This window comes from Oncorhynchus keta, chromosome 18 (assembly GCF_023373465.1).
Source record: "Oncorhynchus keta strain PuntledgeMale-10-30-2019 chromosome 18, Oket_V2, whole genome shotgun sequence".
NCBI lineage: Eukaryota > Metazoa > Chordata > Actinopteri > Salmoniformes > Salmonidae > Oncorhynchus > Oncorhynchus keta.
The window spans coordinates 18927722-18955545 of NC_068438.1; the positions used below are offsets into that span (position 1 = coordinate 18927722).

The 27824-nt window shown below is 45.3% G+C and overlaps 1 protein-coding gene across 1 annotated transcript; it reads left to right on the plus strand.

Moving 5' to 3' along the window:
• The first annotated feature begins 139 nt into the window (after window positions 1-139).
• On the plus strand, window positions 140-27397 carry LOC118397392 (pre-mRNA-processing-splicing factor 8-like). The gene is made up of 43 exons (XM_035792075.2): window positions 140-303; window positions 900-1020; window positions 1426-1594; window positions 5147-5311; window positions 5527-5745; window positions 6079-6291; window positions 6452-6577; window positions 6718-6823; window positions 7247-7437; window positions 7731-7850; window positions 8028-8217; window positions 8595-8714; window positions 8897-9031; window positions 9255-9384; window positions 9674-9870; window positions 11226-11432; window positions 11823-11986; window positions 12106-12232; window positions 12440-12632; window positions 12846-13033; window positions 13279-13517; window positions 13731-13877; window positions 16704-16914; window positions 17175-17291; window positions 17477-17724; window positions 18026-18205; window positions 18496-18631; window positions 18790-18959; window positions 19124-19253; window positions 19359-19505; window positions 19766-19926; window positions 20172-20363; window positions 20658-20895; window positions 21159-21287; window positions 21454-21567; window positions 21817-21990; window positions 22359-22552; window positions 22812-23051; window positions 23660-23801; window positions 24035-24175; window positions 24468-24607; window positions 24929-25131; window positions 26560-27397. Exons 2-43 carry the CDS (start codon window positions 912-914, stop codon window positions 26712-26714), a joined length of 7017 nt encoding a protein of 2338 aa, XP_035647968.1. The 5' UTR covers window positions 140-303; window positions 900-911; the 3' UTR covers window positions 26715-27397.
• Window positions 27398-27824: the final 427 nt, after the last annotated feature.

Here is a 27824-nt window from a genome sequence, read left to right on the forward strand (position 1 = left end):
ATCCGGGAACTTTGAATTAGTGCGCATGTCTTTTACGTTTGCGCATCTTCTTGCGTAGCCCCTTTGTTTGTGTTGGTCGAAATCCATCAAACAGCGTACTGTACGTTCGTGAATTCAAGCGAAGTGCGCGCAACGTGCGGTGTCGTTCACACTGCATGCTTTGTACAGGAGGAAGGCTAATCAATATAATCGTGAAAAGCGGGGAAAAGTTCATTGCATTTTTACAGAGAGATGTTGTTATAATCGTGTGCAAACCAAGGCAATTTTCAATACAAAGCAGTTATCCTGGACGTGGAGCAGGAGGTATGGTTTGGTAGACCCTCTGGTTGTGTAATTGAGCTGGTTAGCACTAGCAGACTAGCGTTAGCTTGTACTTTCATTTTGGGCCTTCACAAAAAAGTTGTCGCCCAACCAATAACAATTACTAACCAACTAGTTGTTTAAATCAGACCATAGGTTAGTATGTTGTTAATCTATTGGTGAACAAATTTGCCCACTTTTTGTATCTCCCCAATGAGTGTGCTAACGACGCACTTGAAATTGTACGCGTGCTACAACTAAGTTACAAAGCATTCGCACATTCATTGGCTAAGATAATTTAGCTAGCCAGCGAACTAACGTTAGCTAGCATTCCAGACTTTGCACTGCTAAAGAGTTCACCTACTAACGTTAACTAACTAACTAACATTGGGAAGAATTTACCAGATAGCAGCAGCCATGCCTTTACATGTTGGTAAATCGAAAAATTTCGTGATGAATTTGGTTGGAGCACAATGAGCTGATGCGTTACTTGTTATTGACATGCATGGTCTATGTACGTTGCTGAAGTACTAGTTAACTAATAATACGTTATTCTAATTTGCCCAATTTTTATGTTTTTTTTGTATACATCTTTCAAGTTGTGAGTCGCCATGGCAGCTGCCTTCCCATATAGAGGGGTACCAGGTGGAATGCCCCCAGGTATCCATCCCCCAGCCCAGGTTCCAGACTACATGTCTGAGGAAAAACTGCAAGAGAAAGGTGGGTTAAGCTCAATGGAAAACTTTTGAACCATGTGTTTTTATCTAATGGGGCGGCAGGGTAGCCTAGTGGTTAGAGTGTTGGACTAGTAACCGAAAGGTTGCAAGTTCAAACCCCCGAGCTGACAAATCTGTCGTTCTGCCCCTGAACAGGCAGTTAACCCACTGTTCCTAGGCCGTCATTGAAAATAAGAATTTGTTCTTAACTGACTTGCCTAGTTAAATAAAGGTAAAATAATGCACAGTTACTGGACTGGCGTCATGGAGCTGTCATCTACTAAAAAGCATAACATTTCATTGCCCCTTTGGCTATAATTTCCATGGTTGTTATTCGATTCATAAAATGGAAAATTCCTTTGAATGAACATATCATATAACCATTATTGTTCTCTTCCCAATCCGGCAGCCAGAAAATGGCAGCAGTTGCAGGCAAAGCGCTACTCTGAGAAGAGGAAGTTTGGGTTTGTTGACGCCCAGAAGGAGGACATGCCACCTGAGCACGTCCGTAAGATCATCAGGGACCACGGTGACATGACCAACAGGAAATTCCGTCACGACAAGAGGGTATACCTGGGGTAAGAAGCAACTTCCCAGTGTCTCTATGGAACTCTGGTAATTTGGATTTGAGAAAATGATACCCAGGGGTGAATGTAAAGCGGTACGGTGTCCTGGGCAAAATAAATAATGTGATACGCAGTACGTATTGAACATGAACCTATCGCAATAATTAAAACAAAATGGCAAGAACTAGGCTATTACACCACTATTTATCATTACTGCTTGTCAGAGGCATGGAGAATTTAGCGAATGGACTTAAAGTACTTATTCATGTACATACTACCTCAATTACTCCGACCAACCAGTGCTCCAGCGCATTTGCAAACTGGGCTTGTCTGCATTCTGACCCGCCACCCCCTCTTTTACGCTACTGCTACTCTCTGTTCATCATATATGCATAGTCACTTTAACCATATCTACATGTACATACTACCTCAATCAGCCTGACTAACTGGTGTCTGTATGTAGCCTTGCTACTTTTATAGCCTCGCTACTGTATATAGCCTGTTTTATTCCTTTACTTAGCTATTGTTCACCTAATACCCTTTTTTTCACTATTGGTTAGAGCATGTAAGTAAGCATTTCACTGTCAGGTCTACCTACACCTGTTGTATTTGGCGCACGTGACAAATAAACTTTGATTCGAATGGACCTGAAAACGGGTGATATAGTCTATGGTTAGATGAGAACACTGACATTTTGCTAAGGTAGCAATGAGTGCCTGCATAAATTCTAGCCTAATGACAATTGCCGAATGTTAAATTTTGGGGTGTTTTGTGTGACATATGCCTCTTAACATTCACCATTGTTTGGAGGCTGGAAATATGTTTAGAGTGGATTAACATGCACGGGTAGCCTAGTAAATGAGCCCTTTGAAGTGTTTATTTGACAGAGGTCCCTTACAGGGAATACATTCATCTTACTGCTGATGAAATCTCACATTGTTTGGTTACCATTTTGAACCTGGTTGTTTAGATGTTTAATTTCATGTGGAGAATACAATGGTGAAATCTACAGTGAATATTTGATCAATTATTGCATGAGAGCACAAGGTGTTCTGGATGACTGATCTCGCTCTTCGTAGCCGATGTAAGACCTTTAAACATGTTAACATTCACAAGACCGTGGGGCCAGACGGGATACCAGGGTGTGTACTCAGAACATGCGCTGACCAGCTGGCAAGTGTCTTAACTGACATTTTCAACCTATCCTTGATCCGGTCTGTAATACCAACTTGTTTCAAGCAGACCTCTATACACCCCGTGCACATGAACGCCAAGGTAACCTGCACTCACATTTACAGAGATGAAATGCTTTGAAGCTATGGTCATGGCTCACATCAACACCATCAGAAACCCTGGACCCACTCCAATTCAGATACTGCCCCAACAGATCCACAGATGACGCAATCTCGATTGCACTCCACATTTCTCTCGCCCACCTGGACAAAAGGAATACCTATGTAAGAATGAGTTTAATTGACTACAGCTCAGGACCCTGGGAATTAATACCTCTCTCTGCAACTGGATCCTTGACTTCCTGATGGGCAGCCCCCAGGCGTTGAGGGTAGGCTACAGCGCTTCCGCCACGCTGACCATCAACACGTGTGCTTAGTCCTCTCCTGTTCTCTGAGTGGCCGTGCACAACTCCAACACCATTAAGTTTGCTGAGGACACGACTGCTCAAATCAAATCAAATTTATTTATATAGCCCTTCGTACATCAGCTGATATCTCAAAGTGCTGTACAGAAACCCAGCCTAAAACCCCAAACAGCAAACAATGCAGGTGTAAAAGCACGGTGGCTAGGAAAAACTCCCTAGAAAGGCCAAAACCTAGGAAGAAACCTAGAGAGGAACCGGGCTATGTGGGGTGGCCAGTCCTCTTCTGGCTGTGCCGGGTAGAGATTATAACAGAACATGACCAAGATGTTCATAAATGACCAGCATGGTCGAATAATAATAAGGCAGAACAGTTGAAACTGGAGCAGCAGCACAGTCAGGTGGACTGGGGACAGCAAGGAGCCATCATGTCAGGTAGTCCTGGGGCACGGTCCTAGGGCTCAGGTCCTCCGAGAGAGAGACAGAAAGAGAGAATTAGAGAGAGCATATGTGGGGTGGCCAGTCCTCTTCTGGCTGTGCCGGGTGGAGATTATAACAGAACGTGGCCAAGATGTTCAAATGTTCATAAATGACCAGCATGGTTGAATAATAGTAAGGCAGAACAGTTGAAACTGGAGCAGGAGCATGGCCAGGTGGACTGGGGACAGCAAGGAGTCCTCATGTCAGGTAGTCCTGGGACATGGTCCTAGGGCCCAGGCCAGTTGAAACTGGAGCAGCAGCATGGCCAGGTGGACTGGGGACAGCAAGGAGTCATGTCAGGTAGTCCTGGGGCATGGTCCTAGGGCTCAGGTCCTCCGAGAGAGAGAAAGAAAGAGAGAAGGAGAGAATTAGAGAACGCACACTTAGATTCACACAGGACACCGAATAGGACAGGAGAAGTACTCCAGATATAACAAACTGACCCTAGCCCCGACACATAAACTACTGCAGCATAAATACTGGAGGCTGAGACAGGAGGGGTCAGGAGACACTGTGGCCCCATCCGAGGACACCCCCGGACAGGGCCAAACAGGAAGGATATAACCCCACCCACTTTGCCAAAGCACAGCCCCCACACCACTAGAGGGATATCTTCAACCACCAACTTACCATCCTGAGACAAGGCCGAGTATAGCCCACAAAGATCTCCGCCACGGTACAACCCAAGGGGGGGGGGGGCAACCCAGACAGGCCGACCACAACAGTGAATCAACCCACCCAGGTGACGCACCCCCCCCCAGGGACGGCACGAGAGAGCCCCAGCAAGCCAGTGACTCAGCCCCCTCAACTTGAGCAAGACAAAGGAGCTGATCGTGGACTACAGGAAATGGAGGGGCAAGCATGCCCCCACCCACTTCGGTTGTACTTTAGTGGAGCGGGTCAAGAGCTTCAATTCCCCAGTGTTCACATCACTAAGGAATTAACATGGTCCACCCACACAGTTGTGAAGAGGGCATGACAGCGCCTCTTTCCCTTTAGGAGGGTGAAAATATTTTGCATGGGTTCTTAGATCCTCAGCATCTTGACGGGCTGCATCTCTGCTCAGTATGGCAACTGTAAGGCACCTGATTGCAAGGTGTTGAGTACGGCCATGTACATCACTGTGGCCAAGCTCACTGCCATCCAAAAATGGTCAGTCTCTAGCCGCCCAAGTCATAGACTGTTCTCTCTGCTACCACACAGCAAGCGGTGCCAGTGAAGCTGTGTCTGGAACCAACAGGACCCGGCATACACGCATACTTACACTGACATTCTAACACACATGCATACGGAAGCCACACAAAAGGAGAGGAAAGTAAGCATTTCACTGTTAGCCTATACCTGTTGTTTACGAAGCATTTGATAAATAAAATGTTTTGTGGTTTGCTAACTATGCCCCCCCGTCCTCCTCTTTTCACCCAATGCTCACACCACTTCCTATGTCTCCACTAATCTTCCCATCTCTCCTTTTTGTGTGTTCTTCTCCACAGAGCTCTGAAGTACATGCCCCACGCGGTGCTGAAGCTACTGGAGAACATGCCCATGCCCTGGGAGCAGATCAGAGACGTGCCTGTCCTATACCACATCACTGGAGCCATCTCCTTCGTCAACGAGATCCCCTGGGTCATAGAGCCTGTCTACATCGCCCAGTGGGGGTAAGACGGGCTAATATTCTGTTTGTGCATGTTTTTAATTCTTTTTTTGGTGTCATTTATAGAGTGAATGAACAATTGAGGACTGTTTATGGATTTACGCATGCCTAGTTTCCATTAAAGTCCTATTTTGAATGTTTAGAAACTAGAGTTAGCCATAGATGCCTCAAACCACCTCGATGATCCTCGTTCACTTCCTAGTTAAATTCTCTCCGTAGCGCCATGTGGATCATGATGCGTCGTGAGAAGAGGGACCGTCGTCACTTCAAGCGTATGCGCTTTCCTCCTTTTGACGATGAGGAGCCTCCGCTGGACTACGCTGATAACATCCTGGACGTGGAGCCACTGGAGGCCATCCAGATGGAGCTGGATGCAGAAGAGGACTCCTCCGTGGCTGAGTGGCTCTACGAACACCAGCCCCTCAAGGACGCCAACAAGTGAGTCACAGCGAAGCCTGTTTTGGTTTCTCTCTGGGCAGTCCTGATGTGTAAAGGACACCTGCTCACAGAGTTAAAAAAATAAATAATCTAATTACACAATTTAAACTATTGCCTGGTCGTCATCAGAATATTATCACAGCGTACCAAAGACCTGAAACCTCTTAATGTAAGCCACAATATTTAAACACAAGTCTTGGTTGGTTTAGCACAAGTTCTGAGTAAGTTGAAATCAGTCACATGTTCTTCAAGCTAAAACACGACTAGATTGGTTGTCTATTTTCTTTTTGTCCTTGTATGAACCTGCCTTTCTCACCTTCCCTTCAACCCCAGGTATGTGAACGGGACCACGTACAGGCGTTGGCAGTTCACACTGCCCATGATGTCCACGCTGTACCGTCTGGCCAACCAGCTGCTGACTGACCTGGTGGACTACAACTATTTCTACCTGTTTGACCTGAAGGCCTTCTTCACCTCCAAGGCCCTCAACATGGCCATCCCCGGGGGACCTAAGTTTGAACCCCTAGTTAGGGACATCAACCTCCAGTAAGAGCTGGGGTATTTAGTCTGTTACCCCTTAGTGGGGACTCTTAAGTACATTGCTGAATCGCTCAAATAAATATTTTTAGTGCTGTCTAACTTGTGATGGCTTTTGGGCATTACACTGTGGAAGTATCTATTCCTCAACTCTTTTCTCCCATCTCAGAGATGAAGACTGGAACGAGTTCAACGACATCAACAAGATCATCATCAGACAGCCTATCAGGACAGAGTACAAGATTGCCTTCCCATACCTGTACAACAACCTTCCCCACCACGTTCACCTCACCTGGTGAGAAAGATGCCCTCTACTGACATTACTGTCTATCTCATACAGGCCCCAGAGCATCCTCCTAGATTCTAGAAATGGAAACCTATTGACATGCACACATTTGGGTGATATGCCACCAATGCTGACAAGTGTTTCTGTAGGTACCACACTCCCAATGTGGTGTTCATCAAGACTGAGGATCCTGATTTGCCAGCGTTTTACTTTGACCCCCTGATCAACCCCATCTCCCACAGACACTCAGTCAAGGTATGTTGTTTTTAATGTACAGTACGTTATGCACTGCAACCAAATTGCCATTCGGAGACAAATTGCTCTTGAATTGTAATGAACCCTGCCCAAGCAGCTCCTTTAACTCAGTCTAGCCTAGGGCACAGAAATGTTTTCTCAAATTGTATCTACCTAGCTAGTAGCCCTCCCACAAAGGCGCACTTGCATTGGTTTGCTTGCAAGTGCGTAACGACTGGAGGAAAATTGAATTGAATGGTGGGTTACTGGCTGAACAGAATCTGTGCTGCAGTTGGTCCATCAGCATTCAAACACTTATTTTGAGATTGGAGGAGTCAACTAATAGCAGATACTTCTTTATTGCAGTGTAGTGTTCTCCTGTTGTTGTGTGTGTGTGTGTGTGTGTGTGCCCAACATCTCTCACACATACTCACACCCCTACAGAGTCAGGAGCCTCTGCCGGAGGATGACGAAGAGTTTGAGCTTCCAGAGTACGTGGAGCCCTTCCTGAAGGAGACGCCCCTCTACACAGACAACACAGCCAATGGAATCGCTCTGCTCTGGGCACCACGCCCCTTCAACTTGCGCTCTGGGAGGACCAGGCGGGCCATCGACATCCCACTCATCAAGAACTGGTGAGGAAACACTAAAATAACATTATTTGGTAATGTTGATGTAGGACGGGAATTGATATTGCTGTGTAAATGTATTTATTGCCTTTTTTAAACCAGGTAAGTCATTGGAAACCTTCTCTTTTACAGTAAATACTCAGTAACTTGTCCTACATAGACCTATAATGACTGAAGATGACTACTATATCTGTGAACTCTCTTGTCTCTGCTGATATTGTGAACCTTATAAAGATGGCATGGTAATACTAAATGAAAATCTAATTAGTGAGTGTCTGCCTGACTGCCTCCCATGTCAGGTATCGTGAGCACTGCCCGGCCGGCCAGCCAGTGAAGGTGCGTGTGTCTTACCAGAAACTGCTCAAGTACTACGTACTCAACGCTCTCAAACACAGACCACCCAAGGCCCAGAAGAAGAGGTAAGCATCAATGATGATTCTCAAGTTACTAAACTTACCCCCAATTTCATCAATGATTGTTCGTAGATGTTTGATACGGAAAAATAACTGACATTTACTATTTGCAGCACAATTCTGTGGAAATAATATAACACAAGTACAACAATCTGACCAGCCTCATCTGTCCTCCCCTACCAGGTACTTGTTTCGTTCCTTTAAAGCCACCAAGTTCTTCCAGTCGACTAAGCTGGACTGGGTGGAGGTGGGCCTGCAGGTGTGCAGACAGGGATACAACATGCTGAACCTGCTCATCCACCGCAAGAACCTCAACTACCTGCACCTGGATTACAACTTCAACCTCAAGCCTGTCAAGACCCTCACCACGAAGGTAACCAGACAAACTAGATGCCAACTGATGTAAGAGGGGCAAGACGGAGAGAAGTCCTGTCCAACCCCCGGCTTACCGCAGACCTTCTTAGTTGTCAACATTGCGTAACTAAATCCTAATTTGTGTTGCACAATATTAACGGGTGCTTGTGACATGCTGCATTGCAAGCATGTTTTATTTAACCTGCAGCGAGTTAACAATTTAGTAGTGGTGTTGGCCAACTTTGTGGAAATTTGCAGATAGAAATGTCATGAATAAAGCTTACATTATTCCACGTGTCAGAGGCATGTTTGTTCTACTTATCATATTTCTATCTAAATACAGTCCATAACCTTGTGCCCTGCTGAATGCGCCTGTGGTGTCTGTCTTTTCTTCAGGAACGTAAGAAGTCCAGGTTCGGGAATGCCTTCCATCTGTGCAGAGAGGTGCTGCGTCTCAGCAAGCTGGTGGTGGACAGCCACGTGCAGTACAGACTGGGCAACGTGGATGCTTTCCAGGTCAGCAACACAGCACTTGAATAACATCAAAGCTCCAATAAAATCTTCCTTTATTTGGTGTTAAATAGCATAATTTGATTTTGTCTCACAATTGGAAGTGCCTGTTAGAAATTCAAACCTATTTAAATGTAAAGTCTTTCTTAATATGTATTGTTTCTCCCTACTTCCTCCTTGGTCTGTAGTTGTCAGACGGGCTGCAGTACATCTTTGCCCACGTGGGCCAGCTGACTGGCATGTACCGCTACAAGTACAAGCTGATGAGACAAATCCGGATGTGCAAGGACCTCAAGCACCTCATCTACTACCGCTTCAATACTGTGAGTACTGAGTATACACCCACACACTTATATCCATGTAAATGGTCACACAAACATTACCCATGTTGTCAATTTCGTAAAGGAACAATTTTCCATTATTGCCAACATGTCTGAAACACCAGTAAGTAACACATCTGCTCTGTAATGTATTGGTGGTGATATTGGGACACAACTAAAGGCTGAGTTTGTTGTTGAAGGTATGTGTTTTGCTGTGTGTTCTCAGGGTCCAGTGGGTAAGGGTCCAGGCTGTGGGTTCTGGGCACCAGGATGGAGAGTGTGGCTGTTCTTTATGAGGGGCATCACCCCTCTGCTGGAGAGATGGCTGGGCAACCTGCTGGCCAGGCAGTTTGAAGGTCTTTTAACTTCCCTTTATCATAGGTGATGTTAGAACTGTTTGTGATACTAATTATCACATGAGGCACAATGGCCTATCAATGAACTACTTGCTTACCCAGTTGCATTTGAGCCCTTGAATAAAAGTAAATATTTCGATAAGGGTGAGGAGAGGGAAAAAGCAGGACCATGAACTGTGACGACAAGAAAACGCAAATTAATTCACTGTGGATCGTGAGAAGCTCTCGTACTGATGGACTGATTGGGAACACCAGTCAATCAATCAATCGTGGATGTCCCCTTCAACAGGTCGTCACTCCAAGGGCGTGGCGAAGACTGTGACGAAGCAGCGTGTGGAGTCCCACTTTGACCTAGAGCTGCGTGCGGCCGTGATGCACGACATCCTGGACATGATGCCTGAGGGCATCAAGCAGAACAAGGCCAGAACCATCCTGCAGCACCTCTCTGAGTCCTGGCGCTGCTGGAAGGCCAACATCCCCTGGAAGGTATGAGATTATAGAGATGAAAAGGCATGAGGCAGCATATAGGGGGAAATTAATGTTGGGGCTTCATTCCAGGGTCTTGTGTGCTTGATTTTACTGCCAGAAAGGTAGGGGCAGTTCAGGGAATATTTGCTTTAACCTGTTGCGGATTGTGGTCCCTGTACAGGAACCAAAATCAGCGGAAATTTTAGAGCGCCACCTGTAGTACTCGATAAAACTCAAACTTTCATTAAAACACACATGCAAGGTACTCAATTAAAGCTACACTTGTTGTGAATCCAGCCAACATGTCAGATTTGTAAAATGCTTTTCGGCGAAAGCATGAGAAGCTATTATCTGATAGCATGCACCCCCCGAAATACCTGAACGAGACCTAAACAAAAGATTTAGCGGTGGCCGGCGCTACACAAAACGCAGAAATAAAATATAAAACATTCATTACCTTTGACGAGCTTCTTTGTTGGCACTCCTATATGTCCCATAAACATTACAATTGGGTCTTTTTCCCGATTTAAATCCGTCATTGTATACCCAAAATGTCCATTTATGAAGGCCTGTCTGATCCAGGAAAATTCACCTTTACAAGACGCAACGTCGCTTTTTAAAAAGAAACTTTTACAAATCACTTCAAACTACTTTTGTAAACCAACTTTAGGTATTAATAAACATTAATAATCGATCAAATTGATCACGGGGCGATCTGTATTCGATAGCAGCAAGTCTTGAAATCATCGTCCATTTTTTTTCACTTTCAATAACTTTCTCGGTGTACCCCAAGACAGGAAGTGCCTATACGTCATCCCACCAAGGATAAACCAGCAATGAAATGCCAGTACTGGCGACATCGTGTGGAAGCTGTAGGCATTGTAAACAACCTCATCTATTTTCTATCGCCATAGACAATATCTTGACTGGCGGATGAATATTTTTTTTGTGTTTTTGGTGAACAGTTTTCCCTGGGATTTTTACTCCTAAACACGTTCTGTTATAGCCACAGACATGATTCAACCAGTTTTAGAGACTTCAGGGTGTTTTCTATACACACATACTTATCATATGCATATACTATATTCCTGGCATGAGTAGCAGGACGTTGAAATGTTGTGCGATTTTTAACAAAAAGCTGTGAAAATTCGCATCATCCCTAACAGGTTTTAAGAATATTTAATGGTGACATGTTATAGAAATATAGTCTTTCATCAAACTCAGTTGTCTTCAGCAATTACGATTTTGTAAGCAATAAACAGAACTTGTTTTCCTGAAAGGTTCAACATTTGCCATTACTGGAAGGTAGTTAATTTACACCTATCCAGTACTGGGACAGCTTTTGACACATCTAATCCATGTCGTCCCTCCAGGTCCCAGGCCTGCCCACACCCATCGAGAACATGATCCTACGCTACGTGAAGGCCAAAGCTGATTGGTGGACCAACACGGCCCACTACAACCGTGAGCGAATCAGGCGCGGCGCAACCGTGGACAAGACTGTGTGCAAGAAGAACCTGGGCAGACTGACCCGTCTGTACCTGAAGGCTGAGCAGGAGAGGCAGCACAACTACCTGAAGGTAATACAGCACACACTATGATCCTCGTTTATGGCATGGAAGGCACTAGGTAAGTGCATAGCTGTTGCAACCATAGAGGTAGAACACATGGTTCTCTCTATTGTGCAACTACCTTCTCTGCTGTGAGGAGTGTAGACAATTCAGCCATGCAACAGCAAACCAGCAGAGTTAACAGGGCCACCAGTCTCTCAAGAACAGGCTGAGTCGGTAGTATAATACTCTGACACTTGTTTTAAAAAATGTGTGTGTGTATATATATGGGATGTTTGTTTATAGAAAAATATAATTTAATAGTACGGCTTATTTATTTGTACCAAAACTGGTAACTTGGTTCCTATGACTTCATATTGCCATATGCAGTGTGTATAATGTGTCAGCTGTGTCTCCCAGGATGGTCCATACATCACAGCAGAGGAGGCTGTGGCCATCTACACCACAACAGTCCACTGGCTGGAGAGCAGGCGCTTCTCCCCCATCCCCTTCCCCCCACTGTCCTACAAACACGACACCAAACTGCTCATCCTGGCCCTGGAGAGGCTCAAAGAGGCCTACAGGTAACACACACCAACTCCCTGTTCCTGTTAGGGAGTTTTTCCTGAAAAAGATGGCTTTAGATCCTTTCTGCTAGGTTATCTTGCAGTGATTTGACCGTGTGGTTGTTTTCTCTTCCCAGTGTGAAGTCCAGGCTGAACCAGTCTCAGAGGGAGGAGTTGGGGCTGATAGAGCAGGCCTATGACAACCCTCACGAGGCCCTGTCCAGAATCAAACGGCACCTGCTCACACAGAGAGCCTTCAAAGAGGTTAGTCCCAGGACCAACTCTAAATACACACTGGGCTTTTTGCTTAAGCCACCCTCTAAATTTCATCCCTTTTCGTCTAACTATATGCAGATGATTTGAACTTTCAGTTGACCAAGTTAACTGTCCTAAGAACCAAATCTATCTCGCTTCTATGAACTTAGCACTCACCCATTTCACTCCAATTGCTCTCCTCCCCCCTCTCTCTAGGTTGGCATAGAGTTCATGGACCTGTACAGTCACCTGGTGCCTGTGTATGACGTGGAGCCCCTGGAGAAGATCACGGATGCCTACCTGGACCAGTACCTGTGGTATGAGGCTGACAAACGACGTCTCTTCCCCCCCTGGATCAAACCAGCTGACACGGAGCCTCCTCCACTCCTCGTCTACAAGTGGTGCCAAGGTAAGGACTAGGTTGGGTAGATTTTGAGTGTGTTTATAGTAGTTGTATTTATGTACTGTATGTGTATTCACAGAGCCAATGCATATTGTATAATAGGAAAAAGTATCTACGCCCTCTGCAATCGTTTCTGTTTGACTCAATATTTCAATAATTCTATATCCATTCATTGTAGGATACAAATCAGACTTTTTCCCCCTCGTGTTTTGTAACCAGGCATCAACAACCTGCAGGATGTGTGGGAGACGATGGAGGGAGAGTGTAACGTGATGCTGGAGTCTCGCTATGAAAAGATGTATGAGAAAATAGATCTGACGCTGCTCAACAGACTGCTGCGTCTCATCGTGGACCACAACATCGCTGACTACATGACTGCCAAGAACAACGTGGTCATCAACTACAAAGTGAGAGCACCTTGCCATCTTGAAGATGGGTTTGTTGTGCAGGGTTTGGATCAAATCAATTTAATTTGAGTCAATTCAGGAAGTAAACTGAGATTCCAATTTTCCTCATTCAAAAGCAATGATGAAGATATTGTGCTTGTCTTTTTTTGTCTGTTACATGATGGCATTGTTTGATTTGATACCTTTTACTTTTCCCTACTAACTGTTTAGTTGCTTATATATATCCTTCTTCTCTCCCATCCCAGGACATGAACCACACCAACTCGTACGGTATCATCCGTGGTCTGCAGTTTGCCTCGTTCATCGTGCAGTACTACGGCCTGGTCATGGACCTGTTGGTGCTGGGGCTCCACCGGGCCAGTGAGATGGCTGGACCCCCTCAGATGCCCAACGACTTCCTGTCCTTCCAGGATACAGCCACAGAGAGTGCCCACCCCATCCGCCTCTACTGCAGATACATCGACCGCATACATATCTTCTTCAGGTACAAAACGGCAACACAACACCTTAGATAGATAGAAGTTAGTACTCCTTAACTGGCTACATCAAATACCTGAGTAGGAGCAGAAGAGACACACACACACACACACACATTTTACTTGGTGCAGACTAACGGCTTAGACTTCCATGTAAGTATCTGTTGAAATCTGTAGAAGCTCAGTGATTGACGTGTCCTGCTTTTTTCTCCTTCTTCCAGGTTCTCAGCTGATGAGGCCAGGGACCTGATCCAGAGGTACCTAACGGAGCACCCTGACCCCAACAATGAGAACATTGTGGGCTACAACAACAAGAAGTGCTGGCCCAGAGACGCCAGGATGAGACTGATGAAGCACGACGTCAACCTGTGAGTCGTTGTCGCCCCCCCATTGCTTGTTCTTTATATGGAACAGTAGCAGAGTAGCTGAGAAAATAATGCAGGACTCATGTGAGATGTACTGATGTGAGACCTGCGTATTTTATTTTCCCTGCTTCACCAATGTTGGGATTCTGGTTAATTCAGCTTCAGAAGTCTGCATTGTCAGTTGAGCTCTGCAGAATCACTGCATTTTGGACTTATCTTTGTTTCCAAACATTGAATATTATTAATCATTAGTTATGCTAGAGACATGAGGGGTGCGATAGTCTACGGTCTATACCAGAAGTTAATGGGTATCTGTAGGAGGACTGGTCAGTGCAATTAAGCTTGGAATGTACTGAGTGTAGGGGAAACGATCACATGTGGCAGCAGTGATAAGGGGAGAGAGCCGTGGTTTAGTGATGAAGGGGTTCGAGGTCCGGTCACATTAAGGGAGAAGGAACACTTTATTACTCGTATCACTTAATTTCCTGCCTAGCAATAAAGATGCAATGTTTAGCAAGGAGGGGACTCCACCCCAAATTTGGGTGTGTATATACAGTGCCTTGAAAGTATTCGGCCCCCTTGAACTTTGCGACCTTTTGCCACATTTCAGGCTTCAAACATAAAGATATAAATCTGTAATTTTTTTGTGAAGAATCATCAACAAGTGGGACACAATCATGAAGTGGAACGACATTAATTGGATATTTCAAACTTTTTTAACAAATCAAAAACTGTAAAATTGGGCGTGCAAAATTATTCAACCCCCTTAAGTTAATACTTTGTAACGCCACCTTTTGCTGCGATTACAGCTGTAAGTCGCTTGGGGTATGTCTCTATCAGTTTTGCACATCGAGAGACTGAAATTTTTTCCCATTCCTCCTTGCAAAACAGCTCGAGCTCAGTGAGGTTGGATGGAGAGCATTTGTGAACAGCAGTTTTCAGTTCTTTCCACAGATTCTCGATTGGATTCAGGTCTGGACTTTGACTTGGCCATTCTAACACCTGGATATGTTTATTTTTGAACCATTCCATTGTAGATTTTGCTTTATGTTTTGGATCATTGTCTTGTTGGAAGACAAATCTCCGTCCCAGTCTCAGGTCTTTGCAGACTCCATCAGGTTTTCTTCCAGAATGGTCCTGTATTTGGCTCCATCCATCTTCCCATCAATTTTAACCATCTTCCCTGTCCCTGCTGAAGAAAAGCAGGCCCAAACCATGATGCTGCCACCACCATGTTTGACAGTGGGGATGGTGTGTTCAGGGTGATGAGCTGTGTTGCTTTTACGCCAAACATAACGTTTTGCATTGTTGCCAAAAAGTTCAATTTTGGTTTCATCTGACCAGAGCACCTTCTTCCACATGTTTGGTGTGTCTCCCAGATGGCTTGTGGCAAACTTTAAACTACACTTTTTATGGATATCTTTAAGAAATGGCTTTCTTCTTGCCACTCTTCCATAAAGGCCAGATTTGTGCAATATACGACTGACTGATTGTTGTCCTATGGACAGAGTCTCCCACCTCCGCTGTAGATCTCTGCAGTTCATCCAGAGTGATCATGGGCCTCTTGGCTGCATCTCTGATCAGTCTTCTCCTTGTATGAGCTGAAAGTTTAGAGGGACGGCCAGGTCTTGGTAGATTTGCAGTGGTCTGATACTCCTTCCATTTCAATATTATCGCTTGCACAGTGCTTCTTGGGATGTTTAAAGCTTGGGAAATCTTTTTGTATCCAAATCCGGCTTTAAACTTCTTCATAACAGTATCTCGGACCTGCCTGGTGTGTTCCTTGTTCTTCATGATGCTCTCTGCGCTTTTAACGGACCTCTGAGACTATCACAGTGCAGGTGCATTTATACGGAGACTTGATTACACACAGGTGGATTGTATTTATCATCATTAGTCATTTAGGTCAACATTTGATAATTCAGAGATCCTCACTGAACTTCTGGAGAGAGTTTGCTGCACTGAAAGTAAAGGGTCTGAATGATTTTGCACGCCCAATTTTTCCAGTTTTTGATTTGTTAAAAAAAGTTTGAAATATCCAATAAAAGTCGTTCCACTTCATGATTGTGTCCCACTTGTTGTTGATTCTTCACAAAAAAATACAGTTTTATATCTTCATGTTTGAAGCCTGAAATGTGGCAGAAGGTCGCAAAGTTACATTTAAGTCATTTAGCAGACGCTCTTATCCAGAGCGACTTACAAATTGGTGCATTCACCTTATGACATCCAGTGGAACAGCCACTTTACAATAGTGCATCTAAATCTTTTAGGAGGGGGGGGGGGGTGAGAAGGATTACTTATCCTATCCTAGGTATTCCTTAAAGAGGTGGGGTTTCAGGTGTCTCCGGAAGGTGGTGATTGACTCCGCTGTCCTGGCGTCGTGAGGGAGTTTGTTCCACCATTTGGGGGCCAGAGCAGCGAACAGTTTTGACTGGGCTGAGCGGGAACTGTACTTCCTCAGTGGTAGGGAGGCGAGCAGGCCAGAGGTGGATGAACGCAGTGCCCTTGTTTGGGTGTAGGGCCTGATCAGAGCCTGGAGGTACTGAGGTGCCGTTCCCCTCACAGCTCCGTAGGCAAGCACCAAATGTAAAGTTCAAGGGGGCCGAATACTTTCGCAAGGCACTGTATACCACCACTGGTAGAACCACGTCTTGGTCTGTTCAGTTGTTCCATCCTCTGGGATTAATAAACTTTGTTTAAGCTTTCATAGTGTCTGTTGAGCTCTTACTCTGATATTTAGAACCTAACACCAGCAACTTGAATGGGAGGAACAGCGATACTCATATCTTGTGAAATAATAGTTGTCCCTCCCTCTCTGTAACCGTCCAGGGGTCGTGCTGTGTTCTGGGACATTAAAAACCGCCTGCCTCGCTCTGTGACCACGGTCCAATGGGAGAACAGCTTTGTGTCAGTCTACAGCAAAGACAACCCTAACCTGCTCTTCAACATGTGTGGCTTCGAGTGCCGCATCCTGCCCAAGTGTCGCACCAGCTACGAGGAGTTCACCCACAAGGACGGAGTCTGGAACCTGCAGAACGAGGTGAGAGGGCAAACGGAGGGATGGAGAGAGAAGGGCTGGAGGAAGAGGGATGTTGCCTGGTTAACTTAGTTTATACCCAGTTTAAACTAAGATTATACCAGTTGACCCTGTCCTTCGTCCCCATGGCGATACAGGGGTGTGCTAAATGACCATGGCAGCTGCCACCAGATAGTCAGACCTTCACCACCGTGGCTGACTGGAACTGATACGCTGCTACGCTGTTGTCCCTTGTACTAAGACAAGGCTGTTCTTGCGTGTAGGTGACCAAAGAGCGTACTGCCCAGTGTTTCCTGCGTGTGGATGATGAGTCCATGCAGCGGTTCCACAACAGAGTCAGACAGATCCTCATGGCCTCAGGATCCACCACCTTTACCAAGGTAAACAACTCCTTTACAAAACATCACGGTTTCTTTCTTCACTGAGATTCTGTAATTTTATATAGAAGTATACCAACTAAAGAAATCTTATCAAAATTAAATTCATCATTAGTTGGGTTCATAACAGTAGTTATGAAAACCGTACTAATGTTGAAATACATTACCCTCCCCCAATCTCCCCTCAGATTGTGAACAAGTGGAACACGGCTCTGATAGGGCTGATGACGTACTTCCGTGAGGCGGTGGTCAACACCCAGGAGCTGCTGGACCTGCTGGTGAAATGTGAGAACAAGATCCAGACCCGTATCAAGATCGGTCTCAACTCCAAGATGCCCAGTCGCTTCCCCCCTGTGGTCTTCTACACCCCCAAGGAGCTGGGAGGGCTGGGCATGCTGTCCATGGGCCACGTCCTCATCCCACAGTCCGATCTGAGGTAAGCGCAAAATGCAAAATATGTAGAAACTAGGATTTGTCCAAAAAGGGCTATAGATATTCCTGTATGAGGTTAACAAAGTCTACTTACTGCAAACTTAGAGAACATGGTATTGATAGAAATGTGAGCTGGATAATGATGTGACATTCCTAGTTGACTAATGAAGATGGACCTGGTTGCATTACTTCCTCTTTGAAATGTAGTTATTACATATTAATGCATGTTTTAAATTACGAGTTAGAGTGAACTTTTCCTTCCTGCCACTAACCCATCTTGTCCTGCTGCCCTCCCTCTGCCCCAGGTGGTCAAAGCAGACTGACGTTGGCATCACCCATTTCCGGTCCGGTATGAGCCACGAGGAGGACCAGCTGATTCCTAACCTGTACCGCTACATCCAGCCCTGGGAGAGTGAGTTCATCGACTCCCAGAGAGTCTGGGCAGAATACGCCCTGAAGAGACAGGAGGCTATCGCACAGAACAGGTACTGAACACCTACACAGGCAAGACAGTTGCTCTATCTCAACCCCTGGTCCCCATGTAGGCTGGATTTAAGCTCCACTTGGCGTTCTTAATCACACACTGCACGGATGGTTCCACTTGGAGTTTTTGGTGCATGCCAGAATGTAGAACTTAATATTTTAGAGGTTTTGCTAAGGAGAAGACTTTTCAAAGTGTAAAGGTAGCCTTCGCTCCATATTCTTTAACTAGATGGTCATACGGTTCAGAGGTTTAGTACTATGAGAGTTGATAGATGTCTTGTGTTCCTGTCAGGCGTCTGACCCTGGAGGACTTAGAGGACTCTTGGGACAGAGGTATCCCCCGTATCAACACCCTGTTCCAGAAGGACAGACACACGCTGGCCTACGACAAGGGCTGGAGGGTCCGCACTGACTTCAAACAGTACCAGGTAAAACAGTAACCAGGTGGTACTCTCACAAAAGTTAACCAATTACACTCTGGTAAAAGCCTTCAGCGTATGTCCAGGCATTAATGTGATGCTCTTTCTCATTGTGTCCTAGGTTGTGAAGGAGAATATTAACTCTGTTCTGTCTGATTGTCCTGTAGGTTCTGAAGCAGAACCCGTTCTGGTGGACCCACCAGCGTCACGACGGGAAGTTGTGGAACCTCAACAACTACAGGACAGACATGATCCAGGCTCTGGGAGGGGTGGAGGGCATCCTGGAACACACACTCTTCAAAGGGACCTACTTCCCCACCTGGGAGGGTCTCTTCTGGTCAGTACCACACACTCATTCACTACGTGACGTAGGTTATTGTTGCATGTTTGTGTGCGCTCATTTTCTAACGTATTTATGTTATTCATGCTAAGACATTTATTGCAGTATAACATAATGGTTTTACCTAGCTAACCTCCAGCCTTATCTATACTTCACCACAGGGAGAAAGCCAGTGGCTTTGAGGAGTCCATGAAGTGGAAGAAGCTGACCAACGCCCAGAGATCTGGTTTGAACCAGATCCCCAACCGTCGCTTCACCCTCTGGTGGTCTCCCACCATCAACAGGGCCAACGTGAATACCTGATTACACACACACGGATGCATATCCCAGATTGGTTTTGTGACTTATATTGTCACTCTTAACTCACAATCACGCTCCGTACTCTGTCCTCTCTAGGTGTACGTGGGTTTCCAGGTGCAGCTGGATCTGACCGGGATCTTCATGCACGGAAAGATCCCCACCCTGAAGATCTCCCTCATCCAGATCTTCAGGGCTCACTTGTGGCAGAAGATCCACGAGAGCGTCGTCATGGATCTCTGTCAGGTACTTTTATCTCCAGCTTGATGTATTTGGTTCAATCAGGGATCACAGGAAGCCGGATGATCTTGAGACATGGCTGTAGACTCCAATGATACATTTGTGTACCTTTCCCTTCAATGCCTTTCCAGGCAGCAATAACTTGCAGAACCCAAATAAATCGTATTAAGGACATTCTCTACCAACATCACAAAAAGAACGTGGTTGAAAAGTACATTTTTATCATATGAAACTTTTTTTTTAATCTGTTTCCTCTGTCTGTGTAGGTGTTTGACCAGGAGCTGGATGCCCTGGAGATCGAGACAGTACAGAAAGAGACCATTCACCCCAGGAAGTCCTACAAGATGAACTCTTCCTGCGCCGACATACTGCTCTTCGCCTCCTACAAGTGGAACGTCTCACGCCCCTCCCTGCTCGCTGACTCAAAGTACGATGCTACAGTTTTTTTTAACCTAATTCCAGGTTAACACTGAAGCTGTGTCTTTGTTGGTTGGATATGAGCTATATTTTGCAGGTATCCATTTTAATGTGCCATCTCAAAATGGAAACGGCTTCCAAACTTCCATGACATAATAGATCCAAGTTTGACAAGAAGCCAAGTTATTCTTGCCATTATAAAGACCTTATTTCTGTCTTAGTACTAATTAATCCTTGACGTCTCTCCCTCTTCAGGGACGTGATGGACAGCACCACCACCCAGAAGTACTGGATCGACATACAGCTTCGCTGGGGAGACTACGACTCTCACGACATCGAGCGCTACGCCAGAGCCAAGTTCCTGGACTACACCACAGACAACATGAGCATCTACCCCTCCCCCACCGGGGTGCTCATCGCCATCGACCTGGCCTACAACCTCCACAGGTAAGCATGGCTACGCTAGCATTTCTACTAATGTCTGCATGACAAGTAATGGATACATTTGCTAGCCTGTAGACATGAGTTCTAGCATTACCACTAATGTCCACATGATAAGTGATGGGAAATGTTCTTAGCATAGCTAGTAGTCTTGTATCGTTGTCAACAGTTGCCCTCTCACACACGTGAACTCAAGGGTGTTACTGAACACTTGTTTGTTTACATCTATCACATGACATAGGAACTCACCAGCCACCCTCTTTCTTTCCTCCCTCCCTACCTCTCCCCCGGTCTCTCCAGTGGGTACGGTAACTGGTTCCCGGGAGGCAAGCCCCTGATCCAGCAGGCCATGGCTAAGATCATGAAGGCCAACCCTGCTCTGTACGTCCTGAGGGAGCGCATCCGTAAGGGTCTGCAACTCTACTCCTCAGAGCCCACTGAGCCCTACCTGTCCTCCCAGAACTACGGCGAGCTCTTCTCCAATCAGATCATCTGGTTTGTGGATGACACTAACGTATACCGTGTCACCATCCACAAGGTGGGTGAGGAGTCTGGGGCTGAATTAGAATTTAGAATTATTAGAGAACCGACATTCTGAGATTCATGTCAACGTTCTAGGGCTTCTAATTTTATGGGTTGGATTCTCTGGCACAGCAGTGTACCTCCTAGAATATTTTTTACTGTAACATTTTCAGACAATGAAACATTTCTGAAAATATATACTGTTAGGTAACTAGTCTCAGAGGATGTTAAACACTGTCTATCTTCGGTCATGTAAATACTCCTGCTCTGTCCTTGCAGACGTTTGAGGGTAACTTGACCACCAAGCCCATCAACGGAGCCATCTTCATCTTCAACCCCAGGACAGGCCAGCTCTTCCTCAAGATCATCCACACCTCTGTGTGGGCCGGACAGAAACGTCTGGGACAGGTTCGTCTTCAAATGAAAAATACCTTTTACTCTCTTTAGCAATGCACAGGGCAATCAGACTCTGGAAAGGAGCAAATCAAAAATTAATGAAAGACTAGTTATGCTCAATGTCCTCACTACTTTTCCTCCCCTCTTTCTTTCCTTCTCTTCTCTCTCCCTTTTATAGCTGGCGAAGTGGAAGACAGCTGAGGAGGTGGCTGCTCTGATTCGTTCCCTTCCTGTGGAGGAGCAGCCCAAACAGATCATTGTCACCAGGAAGGGCATGTTGGACCCCCTCGAGGTGATACCCCATACCTCACAATCACATCGATTGATTACACTGCATCTCAGTGATATAGACATAGCATTAATCTGCCCAATTTACAGATCAGTACTTGACTGAGATTATAAATATTTTGACTATCACGCTTCTTTCTCTGTGATACATTTTGATACGGTTGAGATTATTGGAAAGCTGAGATGACCAATGTGTAGCAATCACAATCTCTTTACAACCTAACATTTTATTTTTATCCCTTTCTCCTCCCAGGTCCACTTGCTGGACTTCCCCAACATTGTGATCAAGGGCTCTGAGCTGCAGCTGCCCTTCCAGGCCTGTCTGAAGGTGGAGAAGTTTGGAGACCTAATCCTGAAGGCCACCGAGCCTCAGATGGTCCTGTTCAACCTGTATGACGACTGGCTCAAGACCATCTCCTCCTACACCGTTAGTCTACTTCCTACTATTTTTGTACAAGAATGAGACTTTAGCAAGGTGGTGGTAGTAGACTGACTGGTACAAGGCGTGAGTGTCTGTTCACTTCCTGTGAACGATAATACTAGAATGAGACTAAAAAGGATTCAACAGCGATTTCTGCCAAATCTAGCCATTAGCGGTTAATGTTTATAAAAAATAATAAGTGTATTGTATACATAGGAGCCGTCTAACTGAAGAATTATGCCATAAATATCAACAATGTCTAGTCCTGTTTCTCATTCTAGAAGCTCTTCTGGAGTGCAAAACCTTTATTGGGCGAGCCGTTTCTGTCATACCCCTGTTTAACCAGTGTCTGTGGCTCTGTTTCCTGTCTCTAGGCGTTCTCCCGTCTCATCCTGATCCTAAGGGCGCTCCATGTGAACAACGACCGTGCCAAGGTGATCCTGAAGCCCGATAAGACCACCATCACAGAGCCTCACCACATCTGGCCCACACTGACCGATGAGGAGTGGATCAAGGTGGAGGTGCAGCTCAAAGACCTCATCCTGGCCGACTATGGAAAGAAGAACAAGTGAGTGGCTATAATGTCTGTAGTGGCCTTTGTAAAGCTGTCATGAAGCTTCACAACGCTGTCATATGTATATTAACTTCCATTTGCTATTATGAGAGTTCACAACACCTACAAGAAAAATCACTAACCATCTCAATAAGCTATTGCAAAAATGTTTATGGATTCAAGTAACATCTAGGATACCCACTACAAGCGAGCATGTATTTCAATCCCAAATCTCCCTCAACCATGTCTGACCTCGACTCTCTGAACTCTCCAGCGTGAACGTGGCATCTCTGACCCAGTCTGAGATCCGTGACATCATCCTGGGCATGGAGATCTCTGCTCCGTCCCAGCAGCGCCAGCAGATAGCTGAGATTGAGAAGCAGACCAAGGAGCAGTCCCAGCTCACTGCCACGCAAACACGCACAGTCAACAAACACGGAGACGAGATCATCACCTCAACAACCTCCAACTACGAGACACAGACCTTCTCCTCCAAGACAGAATGGAGAGTCAGGTATGTAGGGGAAATACATTTGTTTGGTTCCCTTCCCCAGGTCTGTGCCTTGACATAATCCTGTCTTGGAGCTCTACCGGCAATTCCTTCAACCTAATGGCTTGGTTTTTGCTCTGACAGGCACTGTCAACTGTGGGACCTTTTATATAGACGTGTGTGCCTTTCCAAAACATGTCCAATCAATTGAATTTACCGCAGGTGGACTCTAATCAAGTTGTATTAACATCTCAAGGATGATCAGTGGAAACATGATAATGTCTGAATGCTTATGTAAATAATGTATTTCTGTTTTTATTTTATTTGCCAAAAATTCTAAACCTATGTTCACTTTGTCATGGGGTATTGTGTGTAGATTGAGGAAGAGAAACAAAATGAATTTTAGAATAAGGCTGTAACGTAACAAAATGTCAAGGGGTCTGAATCCTTTAGGAATGCACTGTATATCCTTCCAATCACCCTTGGTGCTGACAATGGAATGTATTACACTTTGGAGCTTTTTAATTGTTATATTATAGTTATTCCTCCCAGCAGGAGTTGTGAAATCAAGGCCATAGCTTCGGAGGTAAATGGAGCGCCAATAATGGCTCTTTGATAACTTCCTCCTGCAGGGCCATCTCTGCTGCCAACCTGCACCTGAGGACCAACCACATCTACGTGTCGTCTGATGACATCAAGGAGACAGGCTACACCTACATCCTGCCCAAGAACGTCCTCAAGAAGTTCATCTGCATCTCAGACCTGCGTGCCCAGGTCAGTACCGCAGCCTACTGTTTATCCTGTTTGCATCACCGTAACCTCTCCTATCTCTTTGTACATCTCTTTAGATATTATTGTAATCTTCTTTATATATGAATGAAGTGCTTAACTGCTTATACAGCTAGAACAGGATTATTTGGTACCTTCAATCATGTCTATTGTATAGTTTTTATATATCGGTCGGTCTGAATGTGTGTCGCTGACGTGTGCATCCCCTCTGCCTCCAGATTGCAGGTTACCTGTACGGCACCAGTCCCCCTGACAACCCCCAGGTGAAGGAGATCAGGTGTATTGTCATGGTACCCCAGTGGGGAACTCATCAGACCGTCCACCTACCCAATCAGCTGCCAGGACACGAGTACCTCAAGGTACAGACTTAGGGGATACCATACACACACTCACACATGAACACACATGCTCAGATACAAGCATATACTATGATTTGATGGCATGCTGTTTACTGGATCATGTCTCATTACGTGGAAGTGATTAACCATGGACAATGGCACATTTTCCTTGTCTTTATGTTTTTGAGGCTCATACCAAGTGTGCCATAGCCTTTGAAATTGGAAGTGTTCAGTTCCTGATCAGGGCAGAAAACACACGCACTCCTGCTTCCCCTGTTGTCTCACCTCTTCTCTACCCCTTCTCCGCCTACAGGAGATGGAGCCCCTGGGTTGGATCCACACCCAGCCCAATGAGTCTCCCCAACTCTCCCCCCAGGACGTCACCAGCCACGCCAAGATCATGGCTGACAACCCCGCCTGGGATGGAGAGAAGACCATCATCATCACCTGCAGGTAGGACAGATACTGTTGTACTTGCTTTTTATTAACTCTTATCAGCAGTGAGTCTACATATAGCAGCTAATTTGAAAAAGGTTTTACTTCATGACAGATCAGGCCAGCCCGGTTATAGAGGGCTTTATTGTATGTTGGTTGGATTGACAGACTAAACTAAGGCCTTCAGGTCTCGTCAAGGTAATTCGTCGTCCCAACCACCCCAGCTACATTTGTAAACATTGATTAACTCCACCTATACATGCATCACTCTTCTTAACATTCAAGTTGCATCATGTACATCAAGGCTAACTACCGTATAACATCTTTATTCATTTCCAGTTTCACTCCCGGCTCCTGCACTCTGACGGCCTACAAGCTGACTCCCAGTGGGTACGAGTGGGGCAGACAGAACACAGACAAGGGCAACAACCCCAAGGGCTACCTGCCCTCCCACTATGAGAGGGTTCAGATGCTTCTGTCTGATCGCTTCCTGGGCTTCTTCATGGTGCCTGGACAGGTCTCCTGGAACTACAACTTCATGGGTGAGTAGTGCATAGAACCCGGGATTTCGCAGACACAGATTAAACCTATTCCTAGATTGAAAAGGCATGCTAAATGGAAAGTCTTGTATAATGGCTAACGCCCATTATCAGTGTCTTCAAATCTTAGTGTATTTGAAACAATGAAATTCAACATCTGTGTAACATATCAGGGAAATAAGCATATTAGGAGAAGAAGCATTTTACAACCACATGCTTGCAGTGTTTGATTATCAACATGTTATCGGGATGTGGACAGCTGCTCGTCAAACATCTCATTCCAAAATCATAGAAATTAATATGGAGTTGGTCCCCCCTTGTTGCTATAACAGCATTCACTCTTCTGGGAAGGCTTTCCACAAGATGTTGGAACATTGCTGGGGAGACTTGCTTCCATTCAGCCACGAGCATTAGTAAGGTCAGGCACTGATATTAGGAGATGTAGGCCTGGCTCGCTGTCTGCGTTTCAGTTTATCCCAAAATTGTTGGATGGTGTTAAGGTTAGGGCTCTTGTGCAGGCCAGTCAAGTTCTTCTACACCGATTTAGACAAACCATTTCTTTATGGACCTCGCTTTGTGCACTGGGGTATTGTCATGGTGAAACAAGAAAGGGACTTTCCTAAACTGTTGCCACAAAGTTGGAAGCACAGAATCGTCTAGAACGTCATTGTATGCTGAAGCATTAAGATTTCCCTTCACTGGAACTAAGGGGCCTAGCCCCAACCATGATAAGAGCACCCAACTATTATTCCTCCTCCGCCAAACTTTACAGTTGGCACAATGCATTGGGGCAGATCGCGTTCTCCTGTGATCGACCAAACCCAGATTTGTCAGTCAGACTGCCAGATGGTGAAGCATGATTCATCACTCCAGAGAACGCGATCCACTGCTCCAAAGTCCAATGTTGGCGAACTTTACTCTACTCCAGGCAACGCTTGGCATTGTGCATGGTAGACTTAAGCTTGTGTGCGGCTGCTCGGCCATGTAAACCCATTTCATGAGGCTCTCGACTAACAGTTACTTCCAGAGGCCGTTTGGAACTCTGTAGTGAGTGTTGCAACCGAGGACAGACGATTTTTACACGCTTCAGCGGTCCTGTTGAGTAAGCTTGTGTGGCCTACCACTTTGTGGCTGAGCAGTTGTTGCTCCTAGACGTTTCCATTTCACAATAAAAACACTTATAGTTGACTGGTGCAGCTCTAGCAGGGCAGAAATGTGATGAACTGGCTTGTTGGAAAGGTGGCATCCTATGACGGTGCCACTTTGAAAGTCACTGAGCTCTTCAGTAAGGCCAATGTTTGTCTTTAATCAATGTTATACACCTGTCAGCAACGGGTGTGGCTGAAATAGCCAAATCCACCAATTTAAAGAGGTGTCCACATACTTCTGGCAATATAGTGCATCTCAATACATCCTCTCTTCCTCTTTCAGGTGTTCGCCACGACCCCAACATGAAGTATGACCTGCAGCTGTCCAACCCCAAGGAGTTCTACCACGAGGTCCATCGGCCCTCTCACTTCCTCAACTTTGCCTCCCTGCAGGAGGGAGAGATCTACAATGCAGACAGAGAGGACATGTATGGTTGAGACTGGCACTCCGCTCAGAGATGAGAGGATTGCCTCTCTGTTGTACATATTCTATGATATGGACATCCTTATGCGGCCTGTCTAGTACAGTCAGACGTATCATTTGACCCAGCCAGCCAGCCATGAAGTTATGAATATAACTACTGCTCCATGAAGAAAGGAAATGAGGCACAGCAATGGCAAACTCATGAGTGTGTGATCTCCATAGCTGTGATGGACTGTGTACCAACTGATAGAGATGGCCTGAAGCTATTGGGGAATTTGCCTAGTGCCACCTTTTTAGGACACAATGTCACATTGTGTATGTTTTCTGCAAAATTATGTTTGTTCCATTTGGTTGCCCTCTCCCCTCTGATCTCTCCAATAAGGCTTCAGCATGTGAATTCTACTGCGTTTCATTTATGGCTTTCCTTTTGACACATTGCTGCCAATGTGTAATGGTATTTGTGTTTGTCTTCAGTCTGTAGTAGTTGATATAGCTGTAAGATTAATTTTTCTGTGGCATTTCTTTAAATGGGTAGTTAATCATATTCATAATGCTCTTTTTTTCTGTTGAAACTGAACTGTGACAATGGAATTGATATGTACTGTTTATGCTAGCAGTCTCTTACCCACTTACTATGTTGTGCATTCATTGTGGACACTTGGTTTTGGTTAAAATAAAGATCAACATTTTATAAGTATTTGCCCTTGTTTGGTTGTTTCAGTTTTTGTGTGGGAGTGCAGTTGTCATGTATTTTGTGAATAGCACCATCTTATAGCAAGGACACACCAGGGATGCTGACTGCTGTGGTACTTAGCATGATGTCTGCAGTCAAACTTACTGGTGGCTGAGATGGGACTCATGGGACAGGGTGCAACCTGGCCAAAGACTGAACCTTTTATTTTGTGGCATTGTCTCCATGACAAAGAATTTAGCATTCAAAAAAGAAATAAAGTACTCTGATTTGTCGTGGCAATGAAACAAATGTGGGTAGATTGTCCTTCTAATTGCATTTGATCTATTTTGTTTGATCGATTCCATTTTACCTATGGCTGCTGTTAAAGAACAGTACAGCATCATTGATCGTTTCCCATGCCTTCAGAGGAAATCCAATTTGTATGCTCAGA